At 45.4% G+C, this 18,270-nt stretch overlaps 2 protein-coding genes across 17 annotated transcripts in view; one reads left to right on the top strand and one right to left on the bottom strand.

Moving 5' to 3' along the window:
- Positions 1 to 12,092, top strand: part of kansl1b (KAT8 regulatory NSL complex subunit 1b) — a 68,423-nt gene extending 56,331 nt beyond the window's left edge. For 3 of the 4 annotated variants that reach the window (XM_031567311.2, XM_012816863.2, XM_012816862.2), the window contains 11 exons: positions 648 to 742; positions 1,045 to 1,234; positions 4,120 to 4,285; positions 5,708 to 5,905; positions 6,177 to 6,362; positions 6,597 to 6,751; positions 7,144 to 7,265; positions 7,847 to 7,904; positions 8,506 to 8,618; positions 8,972 to 9,194; positions 9,480 to 12,092. In XM_031567311.2, the coding sequence (XP_031423171.1) occupies positions 648 to 742; positions 1,045 to 1,234; positions 4,120 to 4,285; positions 5,708 to 5,905; positions 6,177 to 6,362; positions 6,597 to 6,751; positions 7,144 to 7,265; positions 7,847 to 7,904; positions 8,506 to 8,618; positions 8,972 to 9,194; positions 9,480 to 9,722 (1,749 nt within the window). In that variant the 3' untranslated portion in view covers positions 9,723 to 12,092. The remainder of the gene's footprint in view (positions 1 to 647; positions 743 to 1,044; positions 1,235 to 4,119; positions 4,286 to 5,707; positions 5,906 to 6,176; positions 6,363 to 6,596; positions 6,752 to 7,143; positions 7,266 to 7,846; positions 7,905 to 8,505; positions 8,619 to 8,971; positions 9,195 to 9,479) is intronic. The other variant, XM_031567327.2, reaches the window with a different exon arrangement.
- A 158-nt stretch (positions 12,093 to 12,250) lies between these two features.
- maptb (microtubule-associated protein tau b) overlaps positions 12,251 to 18,270 on the bottom strand; it is a 51,120-nt gene continuing 45,100 nt past the window's right edge. For 12 of the 13 annotated variants that reach the window (XM_031567341.1, XM_031567355.2, XM_031567403.2 and 9 more), the window contains one exon: positions 12,251 to 15,067. In XM_031567341.1, coding sequence (XP_031423201.1) covers positions 14,855 to 15,067 — 213 coding nt within the window. In that variant the 3' untranslated portion in view covers positions 12,251 to 14,854. Of the gene's footprint in view, positions 15,068 to 16,230; positions 16,424 to 18,270 lie in introns of all 13 variants that reach the window. The other variant, XM_031567364.2, reaches the window with a different exon arrangement.

Below are 18,270 nucleotides of genomic sequence, written 5' to 3'. Positions count from 1 at the left end.
ATTGATTTTGTATGTGCAATGCAGAGTGAGGATGCTTTTGACTCTGTGTGTGTGAGGGAAAAGGAGAGTGTGTTAGAATCAATGAGAAAGGAAGAAGGTGGGAGACTAATGGCTGGCGGAGAGGGGAAAAGAGTTCCTGTGCATATTTGTGTATATTAATGTATGAGTGTGAGGGAGGGGTGGAGACCGAGTGTGCATGTGTGAGGTCTTGGACCAGTCAAGCTAATGCGTCCACACAGGCCGCTGCCCCAGCAGTTGCTCCACAAACGCTCCTTCCACCCAGAACTTAAGATGGCACCTTGGCACCTTGCCTAAAACACACTGGCACCCCCAGCAGCCCACTGCCCTCTGGGTTGTAGAGAGTAGTGATGGGGTGGGGGGGGGTGGGGTAACTGGTTCATGGAAAAGGTGGGGGGCAGGGTAAGTGGGTGTGTGTGTGGGGCGGGCAGTGGAATTCCAATAACACTGGTGGTCTTTGTTCTGTCGTGCCAAGTGCTGTTGAACCTCCTCTGCCAGGCCTAACTTCAGAGAAATGCAACAGAGTGCCTACCCCCCAAGCCCCAACAGTGGTATGGCCCAGTACTACCAACCGATCAGGGGTTCCCACGACAACCCCTGTGTGATTGCCTTGTTTGCTCTCCCCGCAGGACTTTGGCTCTGACGTCTCGGAGAGTTCCGTTTCAGATCCGGGCCTGAGGAAGGCGTGTCCTTCAGGGAAACAAGTCAACGGGGTCATCAACAAGTAAGACTGCTCAGCTTTACACACCCACACACTCTTTCACACTCCGCTTACTCAACTTAGCTTTCAGTTTTACAGACTTGCTTTTATATTTGTTGTTATTTGTCAAAACACTGTGATGTAGGTTTTTAGAACAATACTAGTTACCTTTTTATGAATTGAGAAATCCTAATTGTCTCAAGTGACCCTCAGTTTATTCTCGTTCTGTCACACCATCTTTCTAATCGACCATCTCTGTATTCCCTTTTTCTCTCTTTCTCTCCCTCTCGCTCTCTCTCTCTCTCTCTCTCCGTCCCTCTTTCCAGTCTGAGGACGGGTTCTCCAGAGACCGCGCACTCAGAGGAGCTCCGCCGGCAGCAGCAGTGGGCGGGTGTGTCGTCTGTGGTCCCCTCCCCTGCTGACCACACATGTGTGGCTGCCCGCACGCGACCCCTCATCAGCTGCAAGAGACGCCGCCTTGTCAGACCCAGCACACTTACCAACCTCAACCGCAAGGTGTGTGTGTGTGTGTGTGTGTGTGTGTGTGTGTGTGTGTGTGTGTGTGTGTGTGTGTGTGTGTGTGTGTCTGTGTGTGCCCACACGTTAATGTGTGGAGGTTTACAAATATGAAGTAAATGATGTGTGACCAGACATTTAAAAAATATAAACTGAATATTGTGTGAAACCATTTTAAAACCTGAAGAGCATTTTAATCCAAATTAGTTGGTTATGGACATCCTGCATGGATAGTTATCCTGCCTATCCCCCCAGCCTCTCTGATTTTGGGTCTGATGCTGGGAGTATTTCTGGGCTTTGGGTCAGGACTCATAGTCTTGTGCGTGTTTCAACATTGAGTCACCCTGCGTGCTCATTAAAAAACCTGACTGTATCGGACCGGGCCCAGTGCCCGGCCCTCTGTTCCGAGCTCAGCTCAAGTGTCTCCTCGCTCTGCTCCCGTGGCGCCTGACGTCCACTCCCAGCTGTTCTGGGATCAGCTGCTGTAACCCGAACCAGCTCTGTGTCACGGTCCTGCTGGGCCTAGACTCTTCACAGCCCTGGAGCCTAATACAGCAAGCTCGCCTATGCTGTGAACTACGTTTCCAAATACCCCTCTGACACAAAGTAAAACAACAAGCCGTCTGCTCATCTAGTGAACCACATTACCCATGATTCTGCGAGCTGAGATAAAGTGAGGGACGTATAATTTCCAAGTTCCTTGGAGGTACACATCTGATGCCTTGAGCAAAATGAACACTGTTAAATGATGACCTCTTCACCCTTTTGATTCCAACAAAAGACCTAAAGTATGTGGACTACACTTCCAAGGATCCCATGCTGTGTGCCCAATTTTCTGATTCCCACAAAGTAAAATGGCAAACATTCTTCTACTCTACCTCAGGCAGTAAACTGCTTGAACTACATTTCCCAGGATTCTGTGTCATCCATGCCATAGAGCAGTGGGAGCTAGATATTTGGCACTTAACAGCATCTCTCACAGGCCTTCAGTCATGAAATGGACAGCTTACTAACACAGGAAGAGTGCAATGATGAATGTGAGCATTTGGTGATGAATGTGTTGGTTATTCATTCATTCATTGATTCTTTGAGTTGATCCTACACTTCTACAGCCTTGATTCCTGACAGGTGCATAGAGACAATATTCAATGAAAATCAAAATGCCATACCAAACAAATTGAATGGAATTCTGTACAGCAGACTCGATGTGTGCTGATGAATGGTCCTTTGAGAGCTTCTCTTAACGCAGTCACACAAAGGCCAATAGCCCCCGTGCCCAGAGCTTCATCTACGTCAGCGCCTCTGCTCACTGGCGAGGCATTCACAGCACATGGGAGCGTGTGGGCGAGCCGGCGCTCGCTCAGAGCTGCCCGCACATGCAGCCGCAGATACAGGGCTCATAACTGAGGCAGCAGAGAGAATTATGGAGGCGGTGGGCGCCCAGCTCTCGTCCTCTTTGAGTCTCTTGTCTTTTTAAAGGGCTTGCTGGGTCACTCTGGGGGGGGGGTTTAGATGGGAAATGAGAAACGAGCCCAGCTGCCATGAAGGCAGACGAAGAGTGAAGGGGGATCAGTGAATGTAGGTCAGTCTGTGGCTCTGTTGGGGGAGGGGCGTGTGTGTGTGTTTTTGGATGTGTGAATTTGCATGTCCCTGACCTGAGAACTGAGAGTATAGCATATCGGCAGGGGTGTGTTGGGTGTTTTGGTATAATGAGGTCTGTTAATAAACCATTTACAAGCTATTGCCAAACGGTTCATTCGATATTTACAAGCCCTTACAATACATGACAACATTAGTATTTTGATGTTTTTGTAGTCATATGAGGCAGAAGGTAAAATCACCACAAATTACTTTGGTGCCTTGCGTTTAAGAGGGACAAACTTTGATTTCCCCTGGTGCGTTTGTCTGAATGAGAACATGTTCTCTCGGAGTCCAAGAGTGTGCGTTTGTCTGAATGAGAACATGTTCTCTCGCGGTCCAAGAGTGTGCGTTTGTCTGAATGAGAACATGTTCTCTCGCGGTCCAAGAGTGTGCGTTTGTCTGAATGAGAACATGTTCTCTCGCGGTCCAAGAGTGTGCGTTTGTCTGAATGAGAACATGTTCTCTCGCGGTCCAAGAGTGTGCGTTTGTCTGAATGAGAACATGTTCTCTCGCGGTCCAAGAGTGTGCGTTTGTCTGAATGAGAACATGTTCTCTCGCGGTCCAAGAGTGTGCGTTTGTCTGAATGAGAACATGTTCTCTCGCGGTCCAAGAGTGTGCGTTTGTCTGAATGAGAACATGTTCTCTCGCGGTCCAAGAGTGTGCGTTTGTCTGAATATGAACATGTTCTCTCGCGGTCCAAGAGTGTGCGTTTGTCTGAATGAGAACATGTTCTCTCGCGGTCCAAGAGTGTGCGTTTGTCTGAATGAGAACATGTTCTCTCGCGGTCCAAGAGTGTGCGTTTGTCTGAATATGAACATGTTCTCTCGCGGTCCAAGAGTGTGCGTTTGTCTGAATGCATCTGTGACTGCTGCTCTCTTCCTCATCAGCACTCTTTGTGATCTTGAGAAAGAGATTCTGATTATATTGTCTTCCATCTTCCTTGCTCAGTCTGTGCGCGAGTGTCTGTGTTCTTGTTTTAGTGTATGTTGGTCACGTTATTTTTGTCCAGTAGAGATCCCTCCAGTACAGCTGTGTGTGTGTGTGTGTGTGTGTGTGTGTGTGTGTGTGTGTGTGTCCGTCCAACACACACGTCAGAGCGTGTGTATGTGAAAGTATTCCCCACCCCACCCCGCAGTCTTGTGTGTAGGTGCCTACTAAGTGTTTGTGTGTGTGATCTCTGCTGCTGTGTGTGTTGCCTTGTGTGTGTGTGTGTGATGTCTCTTAACTGTGTTTTTCTCCTGCAGGTCCAGCGTGCGAGTGTGTGTCGCTGCAGCTGTGAGGTGAACCCTCAGTGTGTGACGTGCGTGGGCCGCTCTGCTTCGCCGCTGGAGCCCAGCTATGATCGCCTCCTACTGGAGCGGCTGTCTCAGTACGACCCCAGCGTCCACCCCATTCTGTCCTTCTCAGACGGTGAGACACACACACACACACACACACACACACACACACACACACAAGCACTCATGCTCTGATGGACCCAAACATATGTTGAAATCTTCCCATCTCCAAGAAACATTCATAGAAATCTGTTAAAGCACACACATTTATCTACTGAAGCCCAAACCCTCACACACGGATTAGATACATCTCCATTTAACAGTGTAGTGACACACAAGGACTTTCAAGTGTGCACTTTTATAGTATGTACTTAGGAGGCTGCACATACATAGTGGTGCCTCAGCGGAATGTTCCCTTTATGGTGTGATGGTTGTGTAAGCATGGGCCCTCTGAGTGAGCATTCCAGTCTTAACTGGCCCTCAGATTTGCCTTTTTGTAGGGAAAACCAAGAGGTTTTCCAAGCTGCTCCAGATCGAGCTCTTGATATACACTAACCACTGAGGGCAACATCTTGGTCAGATCCTGCAGTCTGTGTGTCTCACATTACATCACAGCGCAATCTCCTGAGTCACAAGAGCTCGTAATGAGGCGAGGGCAGGATCAGGATGATGTGGACGTGTCCCAACCACAGGAATACCTGCAGTCCCTATTGACCTGTTAAGACTCCCGCACCCTGGCATTGCAATTACACGCACTCTCAGATGTCTGCAAGCAGCCCTCACGCCGGTTTTTGTCAGACACAACATCCTGACATGTCCAGATATAGTTACCAAGATGGCAATGTCCTGTTCGGTAGAAAGAGAAGCCATTCCAAACCAACACACACACATCTGTTTTCATCATCTTGTATTTGTCTCTCTCACACACACACACACACACACACACACAGAGAGAGAGAGACACACAAACACAAAGAAAACCAACAACAGTCCCAGTGACTGTTCTGCTTTTCTCCCCACACACCCTACAGTGGGTCCATGAGTGCTGGGCCTCAACAATGAGCCATAGACAAACACCGTCAGGATGATGACAGGAAGCATAGAACACCAGAATGAAAAGAGTGAGGAACAAAGGGAAGCAGAGCGAAACACCAGGTTTGCTCCACCTGGTGGTAGTGAGAGGGAACTGCACTGCAACCCAAGCAGCATGCATTACGATCCCCTCTGAAGGTAGAGGGCTCTTAGGTGATATGGAGAGTAGCAGTGGGCAGAGACAGATGGTGCGTGTTATTGATGCCTGCTCCATGTTAACTGATGCCTCTGAGGTGATGTGTAAGATTATTAGTCCCTTAGTTAATGGAAAAGGTCTGATGAACCAGTTGGCAGTGTATCGATTGACTTTTTTTTTTTTTTTTAGCAAAAATGTGTTCCTAATACTAAAATGACTTATAGTTGTCCATGTACCTCTCCTTTATCCCTCATTTCCCCTTCCTCTGCATCCCTCTCTCTTTTTCCTTCTCTCTCTCCCTCTTTTCTTTCTCTCTCCCTCCCTTAGATGTCATGATGAGTCTGCATATGCAGCGTCTGCTGAAATCTCATTGGCAGAGCCGGCCGCTGGAGAAGATCAAGCCCATCAAGAAGCTGTCACTCAAACACAAGCTGTCCCTCGGCTCCCGCCCCTCCAACCCTGCCTCATCCTCGTCCTGCTCCAAAGACAAACACAAGCTGTCCAACTCGCTCCTGTCCACTGTCCGTAAGTACAGTCCCCTCTTGCCCCTGTTTGGCCTGAAGACCGTCGCAATGGTGGTTCACTTGTTGCAGTTGGACAGGCTGGCCTGGTAAAGCCAATCAAGTTTAATAATGATGCAGACATAGCTGATGGAATTCTTGATCAATGCACATGCTCCATTAGGAACTGATATGCTCACAGTTACACATTCACATGATTTAAGGCAGACCGCTTTTGCACTAAACTTTTGTCTTTGTACTGACATCAATCTTCTCCACTCTGCCCCCTTCCTCAGGCCTTTCCCATCACAAGATGCGCGGTGAGAAGCTCCATCGTCAGCAGTTTGACAGCCTCCTGAGTGCCTCCAAGCTCGAGGGACGCCATCACCGCGGAGACAGGGGGCCCAGCGTTTCCCATGGTGCCTACGACAAGACCCACAGCCGCAAGAGGCCCCGCGAGCACTCTCTGGAAAGGATGGAGAGTCAGTACACCTCCTTTACTCCTTTCTTCTCCTTTCACTCCCACTCTCTCTTTCTCCTTCGGTCTCTCTCTTTCTCTCTCTGTTATTTCTCTTTCTGGTTCCCAGAGCTCTCATTTAGTCTCACACTCTTCGTTTATCCATTGTTTTTCTGCCTCTGCCTTTCTCTGTCTTGGTGTCTCGGCACTGAGTTCAGTACAGTAATCCCCTCCTGTCTCTTTCTGTTTTGCCCTTCAGACACACCTAAGCTCTATACGGATGTGGGGAGTCCGTGTCCTTCCCTGTTAGGGCTGCAGACCCCCACCCACAGCCCCCTCCTGAGGCAAATCTCCACCTCCTCCGAGACCTCCACCCCCCTCTCCCTCACCGGACTGAGCGCCACCAGCACCCCGGTACGACTTTGTGTGTGTGTGTGTGTGTGTATATATATGTATATATATATATATATATATACAGTATATATATATGTGTGTGTGTGTGTGTGTATATATATATATATATATATATGTATATGTGTGTATATATATATATATATGTGTGTGAGTGTGAGAAAGCGTAGATGTATGTGGCTGTGTGCACAAATATGAGTGTACCTGCGTGTTCTGCAAGAACAGGAATGCGGTCTCACTATGCATAGATATGATTTGGGATTCTGGTGAGATGGGGAAAAGTGCTTGTGAGTGCGGGTGTGTGTATGAGTGTTTGGAGTGCTTGTGTGTGCGCTGGTAAAGGTAAAGCTCTTTCATGTGTGTATTTGAGAGTAACTGGTTTGTGTCCTGCGCAGACTCCCATTCGCAGGAGGAGAGGAGAGAGCTCCTTTGACATCAACAACATTGTCATCCCCATGTCTGTGGCGGCCACCACCAGAGTAGAGAAACTGCAATACAAAGAAATCCTCACACCCAGGTCAGTACTACAAATACACACACCCACACACGTACACACGTACACCATCATGAAGAGGAACATACACATATGAATATTTAACACTAGGGCTGAACGATTAATTGCATTTGCGATTTAATCGCGATATGATAGAACGCGCTTTTCTAACCGCAACGGTCGCGATTAAAAACGTGGTCTAAAAAAATAATAAAAAAATATTTTGGTAAGATGGTACATTTTGCACACAGTGTTTAAAAAGTGCATGCCTTGTGTTTATTCTTACAATGACTTTGTTTAAATTACTTAAATGCACAGTGGCAAAGCCACCGATTTTTGTTGTTCTTGATTCTGTAATGAGCAGTTAAATAAAAATGTAAAATGTGGGAAATAATGTTTTACACTAAATGTATCTAATATTGTGTTGATCATATTTAAATCATTCATTACGATTTGTTGGGAAAAAAAATTGGATAAAATTTAAAAAAATCGCATATTAAATCGCAATCGCAATATTTGGAGAAAAAAATCGCAATTAGATTATTTTCCCAAATCGTTCAGCCCTATTTAACACCCTTCTAACGCTCTTATGTGTTTGTGTTCAGCTGGAGGGAGGTGGATGTCTGTGCGAAGCCCATATTACCTGAGGACAACACAGTGGAGGTAGGGCATCTGTTCTTCTCTGTGTCCACATTGTGGGAAAACATGATATGGGGAGAGATCATCATCATCATCATCATCATCATCATCATCATAGAGCTCATCACTATATTGTGGCAAAAAATATATATGTATACCTAAAGGCAGGTCATCAATCAGCATGATTATGCAACACACCCATACACACACGCACGCACGCACAGACCAGGGCTGGGTCAGTATCGGGTGAGGCAGAGTCAGTCATGTTCCACCCAGCAGTGTCAGTGTGGGTGTCACCTGTGAGTTCTCATGTGTCATACATGACATGAGACATGAGTCGTTACTGAGCTGAACACTGTGCTGCTGTCCCTCCTACTGGTCATCTAATGCCTCTGATATTTAGGTTGACCAGACCTAGATTCACACTCCGCTCTCTCTCCACCCTCTTCGTTATCTTTCATTCTCTCTCTCTCTCTCTCTCTCTCTCTCTCGCTCTCTCTCTCTACCACCCTATACTCCACCCCACCCCCATCCTCTGCTCTTTTCCCTCTCTGTCTCTGTCTTCGCCTCACCCCTCTGATTCTCTCTCCATTCTTCTCCCTCCCTCCCTCTCTGCGTGTCTCAGGTGGAGGATCTCAGCGACGGGGCGTTCGGTGAGCTGCACCAGCCGTGTCAAGATCAGGAGCGTTCCCGCTGGAGTTGGACCGCCAGCGCCATCGCCAAACGCAGGGGCAGCCGGTGGGTCAGCACGACCTCACACACTGATAACAAGGGCGGCCTAACCTAAGACAGACACAAATTGGGCACCTCAACCTCATAGACCACAGATAGGGCTCACACAGCAGAAAAAGAGCCCAGCCAAGTGTTGGCAATCATATCCCAGACAGCGGTGCTCCTACTTAACACAACACACGCAGAAGCATTCCTAGTAGTCTAGCCTCTTCTAAAATCCAGGCGTGAGTTAGGGTGTGTCTGGAGGAACGAGCATGGGGTAATTTAGACTAGAAGTGTCATTTTTGCTGGGAAAGATTGGTGTGAAACACTCCTAAACATTTTTCTATTCCTTCTCTCTCCATGCATCTTTGGTTTAGCTCTTATAGGTCGTCAGATGGGCGCACCACTCCCCTACTGGGGGGCACCCACCCCTCCACGCCCCAGCCGTCGTCACCAGACATGGCGCACTTCCACCTGCTGGAGGACTCGTGTGGGGCGCCCTCCCCCAGCAGCCCCCCCAGCCCCGACATGCTGCTGCCGCACTCACACCGCCTGCTCTCCAGCGACGACACGCGCTGCTCCACGCCAGACGAAGAGATGGTAGGCTCTCACACACACACACACACACACACACACACACACACACACAGTCATGTATACAAGCCACAACACATATAAACGTGCACATATACATGTATTTACTTATAAAACACATGCCCACATACATACACACACACGCCCATACACACACGCTTACACTGGTACATACCTTTCAACATCCAGTAAGTACAAACACACTGTTAGATTGAAGATTTGGTTTATTTGACCTACTCATGCCCATCATGAACACGATACTCATCTGCTATCTGGTTTTTCCCACTACAGGTTTTACAGCCTGTGCAGCCATGGGATCGTCGGGACTTTCCGCTGGAGTCGGACCTGCCGCGAGAGACGGACGAGTCTCAGGAGAGCCCCGCAGAGGAGCAGCCATACCGCACCATGCGTCGCATCTCCGGCAGCAAGACACGCTCCGAATCCGACACCGGACCACCCTCCCCGCTCCCCGACGAGAGTAGCAGCAGCAGACACAGGACCCCCGCCTGCGCACCCAAAACCAGCCACCGCTGAACCCCTCTTCCCAGAGACTTTCTCACGCTCAGCAACCACAACGACGAATGAAAAGTCCTGTTGTTTGATATTCAAACATCAGTCCAAAAAAAATTCACAGTTTTTAGTGAATGATAATATGCGAAAAATGTTAGAGATCTGTTAATAATATTTTGTTTTGCTTTTTACTTTTCTTTTTGTGGTCACTGGAATAATTAAAGTACAAATATGTTTGATAGCAGGAAAAAAAAGTACAAAAAGACAGATTAGATAGATGGCTTTAACCATGGCGGATGGGGCGGGGCTTGCAGGACGTGTCCTGATTGAGTGAAGCACTCTTTAGGGCTCTTACTTGTCGACTTCTCCTTCTCCTCAAACCAGTGTGAAGTGGGGTGACCCAAAAAGACACTTCTTAAAATGAATGGCAACATCCCCCATCTCCCCACCCAACCCCAGCTCACACTTACTGCTAGAGCACTTTGGGTCTAGACCCTCTCTCACATTCCCCTCTGTCACTTAACTTCATTACGCTCATCCAGATCATGGGCTATAGACAGGACTAAAGGAAAAAAGGAATAAATAAAAATGAAATAAGTAAACCAATAAAAACCTAGAACACCAGAGGATTTGTGTTTTTCGCTCAATTTCATGAAGCACTCTTAAATCGTTTGTTTAGTTCTTTTTTCCACCTCTTACCGACTCTTGTCATTAGTGAAGGACGGGACAGAGCGTGTGATGGTTTGATTCTCTCGCCCGTTCAGTCATTGCCGTGACTAAGCTGCAAGCTATGCCACCGAGCTCATCTTCCTAGCCAGTCCCGTCTCGGTACACAAAGGTTCTATTTCTCTTTCGACTCTTAGTGATGGATTTTTTTTATCTTTCATGCTGTGGAACTTCTAATGCAGGCCCATAATCTCGTTCTCACTCTTGCACTTGATACTTAAATTCCAGGAACAGAATAATTGGCTTTCCGAACATGTATGTATGGTTAAATTAAGTTACAATTTCTGGCATTATGAATGCACACTAGTTGACCAAAACAAAGTAATCGTGGAAAAAGTACGTCAATCATAGCTATTGCAAACGCCATTGAATGGTAATAATGCCCTCGTTATTGCAATTCGTGATGAGGAGCTTGTGGTCATATTTGACAGAGATCTCTGTAGATATGTGTACAAGCCAAACGTCTGTACACAAAGCCTTCAATTTGTATGAACACCATGTCATGCCACGCCATCGCTTACGAACCAAAAATCCCCACCTTAGACAACTGAATACCTGTTTGGCCCTTGGCGTCAGAATCACCCCACTCTCCGTTGAAGTATGGTTTGGGAATAGAATGTCTGTGGGTGATTTTATAATGTCTCTGTTTTACCTGTCGCAGTTCCTCGACGTTGATGCAGACACCCACTATTCCCTTTTTCGAGGAAAACGCATATAGTGGATAGTCTGTAGTCTTTTGTTGTCCTATGGGAGAGACCTCATTCCTTCGTTTCGGGGCGGTGTCGTTCAAAAACCCTCCCTCTCTCCGCTCTGTCTGGCCCATGAACCCATGGGCCGAACATGGCGGTCTGTAGTGCGCCTGATTGTATGTGCCAAGTTCGTATACACGCTTGCGGTCACTGCCCCAAAGCCTCGCTCAACTCTTTAGTTATAGTTTCATATCATTGGACAGTTATCTGTGGCTCGTTCACGTGAATATTACAAACGAATGTATCAAAATTCAATAGAGGACCGTTACTTCATGTTAAGTTTGTTTTCCCTCGCAGAACTCTCGTGTCTGCACCCTATTAGTCCTTATGCCCATCTACCTGTTTGTGGATTGAGAGAATCCGGGTGATGCTCGTTGAATCCTGAGCTAGGTGGAGTCTCTGGAGCAGCAGACAGCAAATATCCCGAGGGACGTTTCGTTGTCTGTCCGGATGGTGTTTGTAAAAGCTCCGACTACCATACCGTTTTTATGTGCCCCTACCCCAAGTTTGTCATTATAACCAATTACGCTTTTCTGTCCCTGCTGGCTGGGAATCCTAAATCCCGCTAGGCAGGTGTGATGTACAATAGGATTTGACTTAGCGTTGAAAAGCCAATATTGTATTGTGTGGGTTATTTTCATACTTTGAATTTCCAACGTGGTGAATGGGGATGGGTGAGTCTGGTTTATCCTTTAGCATGTAATAGTTTGTACAAAAAGAGTATATTTTGTAAATACCTTGTTTGATTCTTTACTGTGTTTGATGTTCAGGCTGTAGCTGTCCTGATTGTATAGGGAGAAGACACAAATATTTAACACTTTTTCTTTATGCAGAGGCTAAAACATGTTTATGAATAATTGGCGAATCTGACGGGCAGGCAGCGTTTGTGCTTCTCAAATTAAAGTGAATTATATTGTAACAACAGTGTGGTGTTTTTCTTCTATTAACAATTTATCTTAAATAGTGACCCATGGTAAAGTGTTATTTGCTTACCCCACTGCCTTTAGACTTCACTTGGGAGATGTAGCCTGGAATTGATTCATGTTTGTGGTTTACAAATTAAGACAAGAGACCGTGGCTGTTGAATACCGACTTTTATTTTCAAATTCACGTTTACAGCAACAAGTATCAGTGTAAACCAATTCATAATAATAAAACGCACAGTACGATAAAGACAATCACGACTGTCAAGCTAGAAGGTAGGCTATAACTGCAATGGTGACTGCAATGATAAAGGCAGAAACGAGGGACGCAAGGAAAAATGACCACACTTGGACACAGTAGGAGTTTGCGCACATACCGTCAGGAAAAGTCACTTAGCTTGGACTAAAGGAACCAGCTCTCCACATCTCATCTATCCGCACGACCACACGGTTCTAGAGAGCCGCTCACTTAATACTGTCCTGTGTTAACACGCATCTGGCGCATCACACTAATGTTGTGTAGCCTACAACACTTTGTTCTTTGTGTGTATGCCACGCATTGCCTCACTTAGAATACCCTTCCAGAACTGTACTCTCAATCATATCGATTATTGTTCCTCTTTTGGATTATTTAGTCCAGCCGTGGCCGCACTCCAAATCCATGTGCGCAATGTTTAGCGGAGACTACACCATATACTGAAAGGGATACTGGAGAGTGAATAGCGCTTCGTTGCGCACGGTAGGGTGACTGAATTTGGTTTAAACTAGAACAACTAAACACTCACTCTGACAGGGTATGGGTAATTGTCAGTTCTTCAGGAGGCCTATACACAATAACAGGCGACTTCTGACTTATAAATTGCGCTCCATGAAGCCTCGCGTATTTGTGTATTTTCTCACTACAGTTCAGACGCTCTTTTTGTGGTTCGGAAGTTAAATCAAATCCATCTCAAACGTGTACCAGTGTGTGAGAAAAACAGTGTACAGACTATAGGTGCGTTAAGGATTTTTTTAAGGAAAAGAAGCCTAACTACAAAATAAATAATAGGAAGATTTGCCAACAATCGATGCAATCTTTTCTTGAATAGCAGTTACATGTCACATCCACAGACTACTAGTAAGAGGGAAAGTGCGCAACACAAGCTTAGATTCGCGTAAGGTGTTTAGATTTTTTCATACTTTTATGTTTATTCACTTCTTGAAATGAAGTTGGGAAATATGTCTAGAAAGGTGTGGTACAGGGGTTCAAGGCGGTCGCAACCTGACGTTGGCCATTCTTCTAAAATCTCATTTACGTCATGCTGGGAGAAGCTGTGTGTGGATACTGACAGAGTTAATGCAATGTAAATGACTTTCATGCCAAAAAAGATGTCTTTCAATTTTTTTTTTTTTTACTATAACACCTCAATGTCTCAGTCATCCCGAATTGTGACAGCTTTTTCATTCAGCTGTTTCATTCAAGTCTTATTTACGCACACGTGTATATTTACATAGGTTTACATCTGCAATACGGAGAAGTAATGTTGATGGCATAACAACGTCGGGCAGGCACTTTTTATACCATACATTGCTTTTGAGACAAACGCCTCGCATACAGGTGCCAACACTTAGGGTGCCCAAATTTCTCAGTTAATGTCCTTTTGGTAAAGCGTGAGCTGCAGGAAATACTTGAAGGCGTTACTCATTCTAAATTCCAATTACTTTGTCATTGCGATGCTAAGGTGCCAAGCCGTACAAGCTCAATTTGTATCCTTTTTAAACATGTTATTTTGCAGGATAGTCAAAGCATAGATGAAACTCGTGTTTATTTTATTCATAATTCACTGACCGTGAGTCACCAATTAACCACCTCAAGAGGCAGCAAGTTTATGTGTTAAACAGCCATACATAGCGGTGCTCTTTAAGACCCAAAGATGCATTTTCTGAAGCATACTTTGGAAAATAATGTACACTACTTAAAAATATTTTTTGCACTCTAAATTTCTGAAGACCAGCGAAACTGCTAGCTATTTTTACTGGGCAATAAACATCCCTTTTGTTGCAACTGGGAAAACCGAGAACGTTATTTTAATATGATATGGATTTCAGGCATTTAAATAGGAATGCTGTCAAACTTCACTAACCCATCTCTACCGTTTCTTCTTGGTATGTGCGTGTGTTATCATATGTTGATGGACCAAAGATGAAATTTGGCACTTGACCCTGTCTTAAAACTGAGAAAACAATTAAATATTTTCGCCCTCTTTCCATGTAGCCTAATGACAGCTAACCTCCAGGAACCACAATATACGTCAACAGATCTCCTAATCTGGACTGTTTGTCAGTCTGGAAAAAAAAAACTCATTTCGTCAGCGGCTTAATTTTATTTTAACAAATCGAAAACCCGCTGTGATCTGTCCAGTCGACATTAAAAGTGGAAACATGACATTATTAAGCTACTAAAACATTCACAATAAGGCAACGAATATAAACAGTAGTGGAAGAGACGCGGTTTTGTTTAATCGAGGGTTGCTAGGTTTTTATCATTTGTACTAACAAGGACAGTTTTAATAATGACACTTCGTTCAAAAAAGTAGGCCTATCAGTCATTTCCCAGAAAACTAATTCTTATCATAACGGACTGATCTCACAGACAGGCTGCCCTGTTTGGGGGGTAATTTATTTTTGCAGGACGGAAGGGGAGATGTAGTTGCATTATCTCTATCTTTCTTCTGAAAATTGCGTGCCCCCTCCGTCGCATCCGCTCTGTATGAAGAAATCACAGGCCTTGTTTGGCAAGGGAGGCGGACACCTGCTCCGCTAGTGTGGACAGCTGCGGGTCCGTCATGTTGATGCTACCGGAGGAAGAGACGTTGCTGAGGCGACGGGGTGAGCCGTCCATGGAGAGGTCAGCCGACTTGCATACAATGTCCGCTCCATGGTCGGTTCGTGCTTTCGCCGAATCACGGAAGCTCAGTTTGTGGGATTCAATCTGCAGTGGGAGAAGGGAGAATTAGCTTTAGTGCAAAGTTGTAAGTTTGTCGTAAACGTCTATTCTTAAACAAAAGAGCTTAATTAAAATTGGTTTTATAAAACTAAATGCTACAGGTATCGCAAAACTTATATTTACAAAGACAGGTTCTGAGTTCTTGATTGCAATAGCAGCAATGACATAGGTTAAAGGGGCGAAAGAATTGAAGATAATATTCAAGATAATATTCTGACCAGCACTTACTTTGATCTTATTGGCATCTGGCATGGTATATCACGTCTTAGTCTAAAACATGCAACGCCCATTCTTAAATTGAATTTCATTTACTGAAAGCTAAATTCTTGACGGTGTATGTAACCATTCAATAGACTAACCAAAACCAGAGGGGCTCAGTGCCAGATATCAGCCTATCATTTACCAGTGACTGGATGCTGAATTTGTAAACGTAAACATCTGTCACTCGTAAAATCCAAATCAATCATAGCTCTCGAGATAAGATTAATAAGAAGATTGATCATTTTCAAAACCTCTAATGACTGTGTGTGGCTGTGATCAAGGGTATACATTCCCTTTAAGTTCGTCTTTGATGTATAACTGAAGCATCTGAGACATGCTGCGTTGTGTAGACGCGATCAGAAATGTGGGTGTGTGAGCGCATAAAGCAACGGCAACGTGCCCACTACCAGTGGATGCTGCGGTGAGGGAACGTGCAGGATATTAGATTAAGCGCGCCCTCTAGTGTTTGAATGTGCACATATTTTCCTTTCTTTAACAAAACGGGTTTCTAGAGTAAATTGCCACATGCACGTTAGAATCACAATTAAAATGCTTTGCTTAAATAAAGCATTTACCCACATGGAAATGTAAACTTGTTGCCATATCTTTTTTTCTTAATTACCATCACCAGCATTGCATGTTACTAAAGTAAAAGTAAAAGTACTTTGAGGAATTGTATTTATGTATATGTAGCCTATGTTATACACTATATGCATGTATGTATATAGTCATAATTGAACGTAAGTCATGCAATCATTTTTTCTTTCAGTCACTCACTCATTCATCTGTTGATTTGTCCCAGTGATTTTTTTTGTCCCAGAGACTTGAGATCTGTGAATGTTTGTGCTGGTGTTTGTGGTATGCAGAGAAACAGGCAAACTACTCACTGGAGGCCTTCAGCCCTGCCAGCTCAGCACCCTCTAGTGGTGGGGGGCCAGAGGGCAGCGCTGCCACAGCCTCTGTCATGTCACAAACGTCTGAGGTCAGAACGTTGCCACCGGAGGAGTGCTCTGAGCTGGAAGCGTTCCCATTGGAGGAGGCCTCTGTGGCTCCTCCCTCTGCTTCCCTCCCCTTCTCCTTCTACAGGTGGACAGGGTGGATGGAGTGGTGGTGAGGTCAGGGAGGAGGGGGAGGGGGTCGGGGGGGCAGTTCCCCAGGAGAACAATATTAATAAACCACAACGGAAACAAAGGAAACAGAACTCACAAATCCGAGGTGGAAGATATAAGATGGGAAAAGTCCCAAAGAGGCAGAGCAGGGTGACAGATATTGTTTTATTAAAAGACATAGAGAGAGAGGGAACGTAAATAAAAGATGACAAAGAAAATCAATAAAACTTATTTTAACTACAGAGATGTGTTCACTGGTGTAGGTAACAATTCTAATAACCCACATATGAGCTGACCAGATCCACTCTTGTTTTAGGAGAATCACTGTCTCGTCACCTGTTCTATTTTCTCTTTATTCAAGGCGATTCTTTCTTGCCTGGTGTCATTAATAATGAGCATACCTCTAAACTTACATCTGAAACTGAGGCCTGTACCATCTTAGATCTCTACAGAAATGCTTGATTGTGTACCTAAAATGTCCTACCCGTGAAGTCTCTGTGGTTAAGACATGATAGAAAGGTGAAATGGGGGGGGGGGGGGGATGGAGAAGGCCAGAAAAACAGTTTGTGGGGGGGGGGGGGGGGGAGATGCGTGAAAGAGGAAGTGAAAAAGTGAAAGACTTGCAAAACTAGGAGAGAGAGAGGGAGAGGGATGCCACTCATGCTGGTTGTGAAGGAGAAGAGGAAGGAAGACGAGAGGAGAGGCAGCCATAGATGCTACGGTGCTCCTGTCTGCCCTGCTCTCGGACTCACACCTGTGCTCATTCTGTGTGTGTGTGTGTGTGTGTGTGTGTGTGTGTGTGTGTGTGTGTGTGTGTGTGTGTGTGTGTGTGTGTGTGTGTGTGTGTGTGTGTGTGTGTGTGTGTGTGTGTGTGTGTGTGTGTGTGTGTGTGTGTGTGTGTGTGTGTGTGTGTGTGTGCGTGCGTGCGTGTGTGTGCGTGCGTGTGTTTGTGCCTACTGTGCGTACACTTCTCCTGTCTGCTTGACTCTGAATTTCCCAACCATCTCTGGATGTGTATATGAGTGTGAGATTTCATCTGCTGAAGCACTAAGTGTGTGATAATGGGTTCCTTGTTCACAGGGAAAACTTAAGTTTTATCACTTAACTTTATGTTTTTTGAGGGGGCATCACTTTAAGTGCAGTCCTAGTCCACTAAACCTCTGAATTAGTTTAAGAACTTTATCTGACAGCATAATACATACATGCCTATAATATATGCCTTTGTAAATTCTCCTTTATCTCCTAACTCAGTGGTGACACACTGGTGCAGAGAGAAGCTCTTAGAAGCTGTTGACTGACACTGATCACTCAGAGAGAAGACAAGGTGCTGGATGCAACAGCACAGCAGGGGGCCAAGCCAGAAGAGTGCAATCACACCACAAGCAAGCAGATCATTCTAGACCATTTCAGGTGATTCCAAAATATATATAGCACCAGTCAATTTTTAAGTGTGATTTCTAGAAAAAAGTTATCCATCAAGATATAATGACAGTATACAACAGAAGTGAGTGAAGTGAGTACTAAGTTCTGTGTGGTAGTCCTGGCCAGATTCACACCAAGCATGCTGGACCCCACCGGAGCCAAACAAATGTATCTACAAATATGCTCCCAATATTCATCAGCCTTCTTTTCATGTTCTTTAGCTAAATTTAAGCTACATTTTTAGAGCTGTTTGGCTCAGATGGGGTCCAGCACGTTTGGTGTGAACATGGCCAGGACTACCCTAGTGAATGCATAGTCCCGATAGTGAAGCACATGGTGGGAGTGTGATGATATGGGGCTGCATGAGTGCAAAAGGTGTTAGGGAGGTGACATTTC

The sequence above is a fragment of the Clupea harengus genome, chromosome 1, assembly GCF_900700415.2.
Source record: "Clupea harengus chromosome 1, Ch_v2.0.2, whole genome shotgun sequence".
Taxonomy (NCBI): domain Eukaryota; kingdom Metazoa; phylum Chordata; class Actinopteri; order Clupeiformes; family Clupeidae; genus Clupea; species Clupea harengus.
The sequence above is the reverse complement of the archived record's forward strand: the minus strand, read 5'-3'. Positions and strand labels throughout refer to the sequence as shown.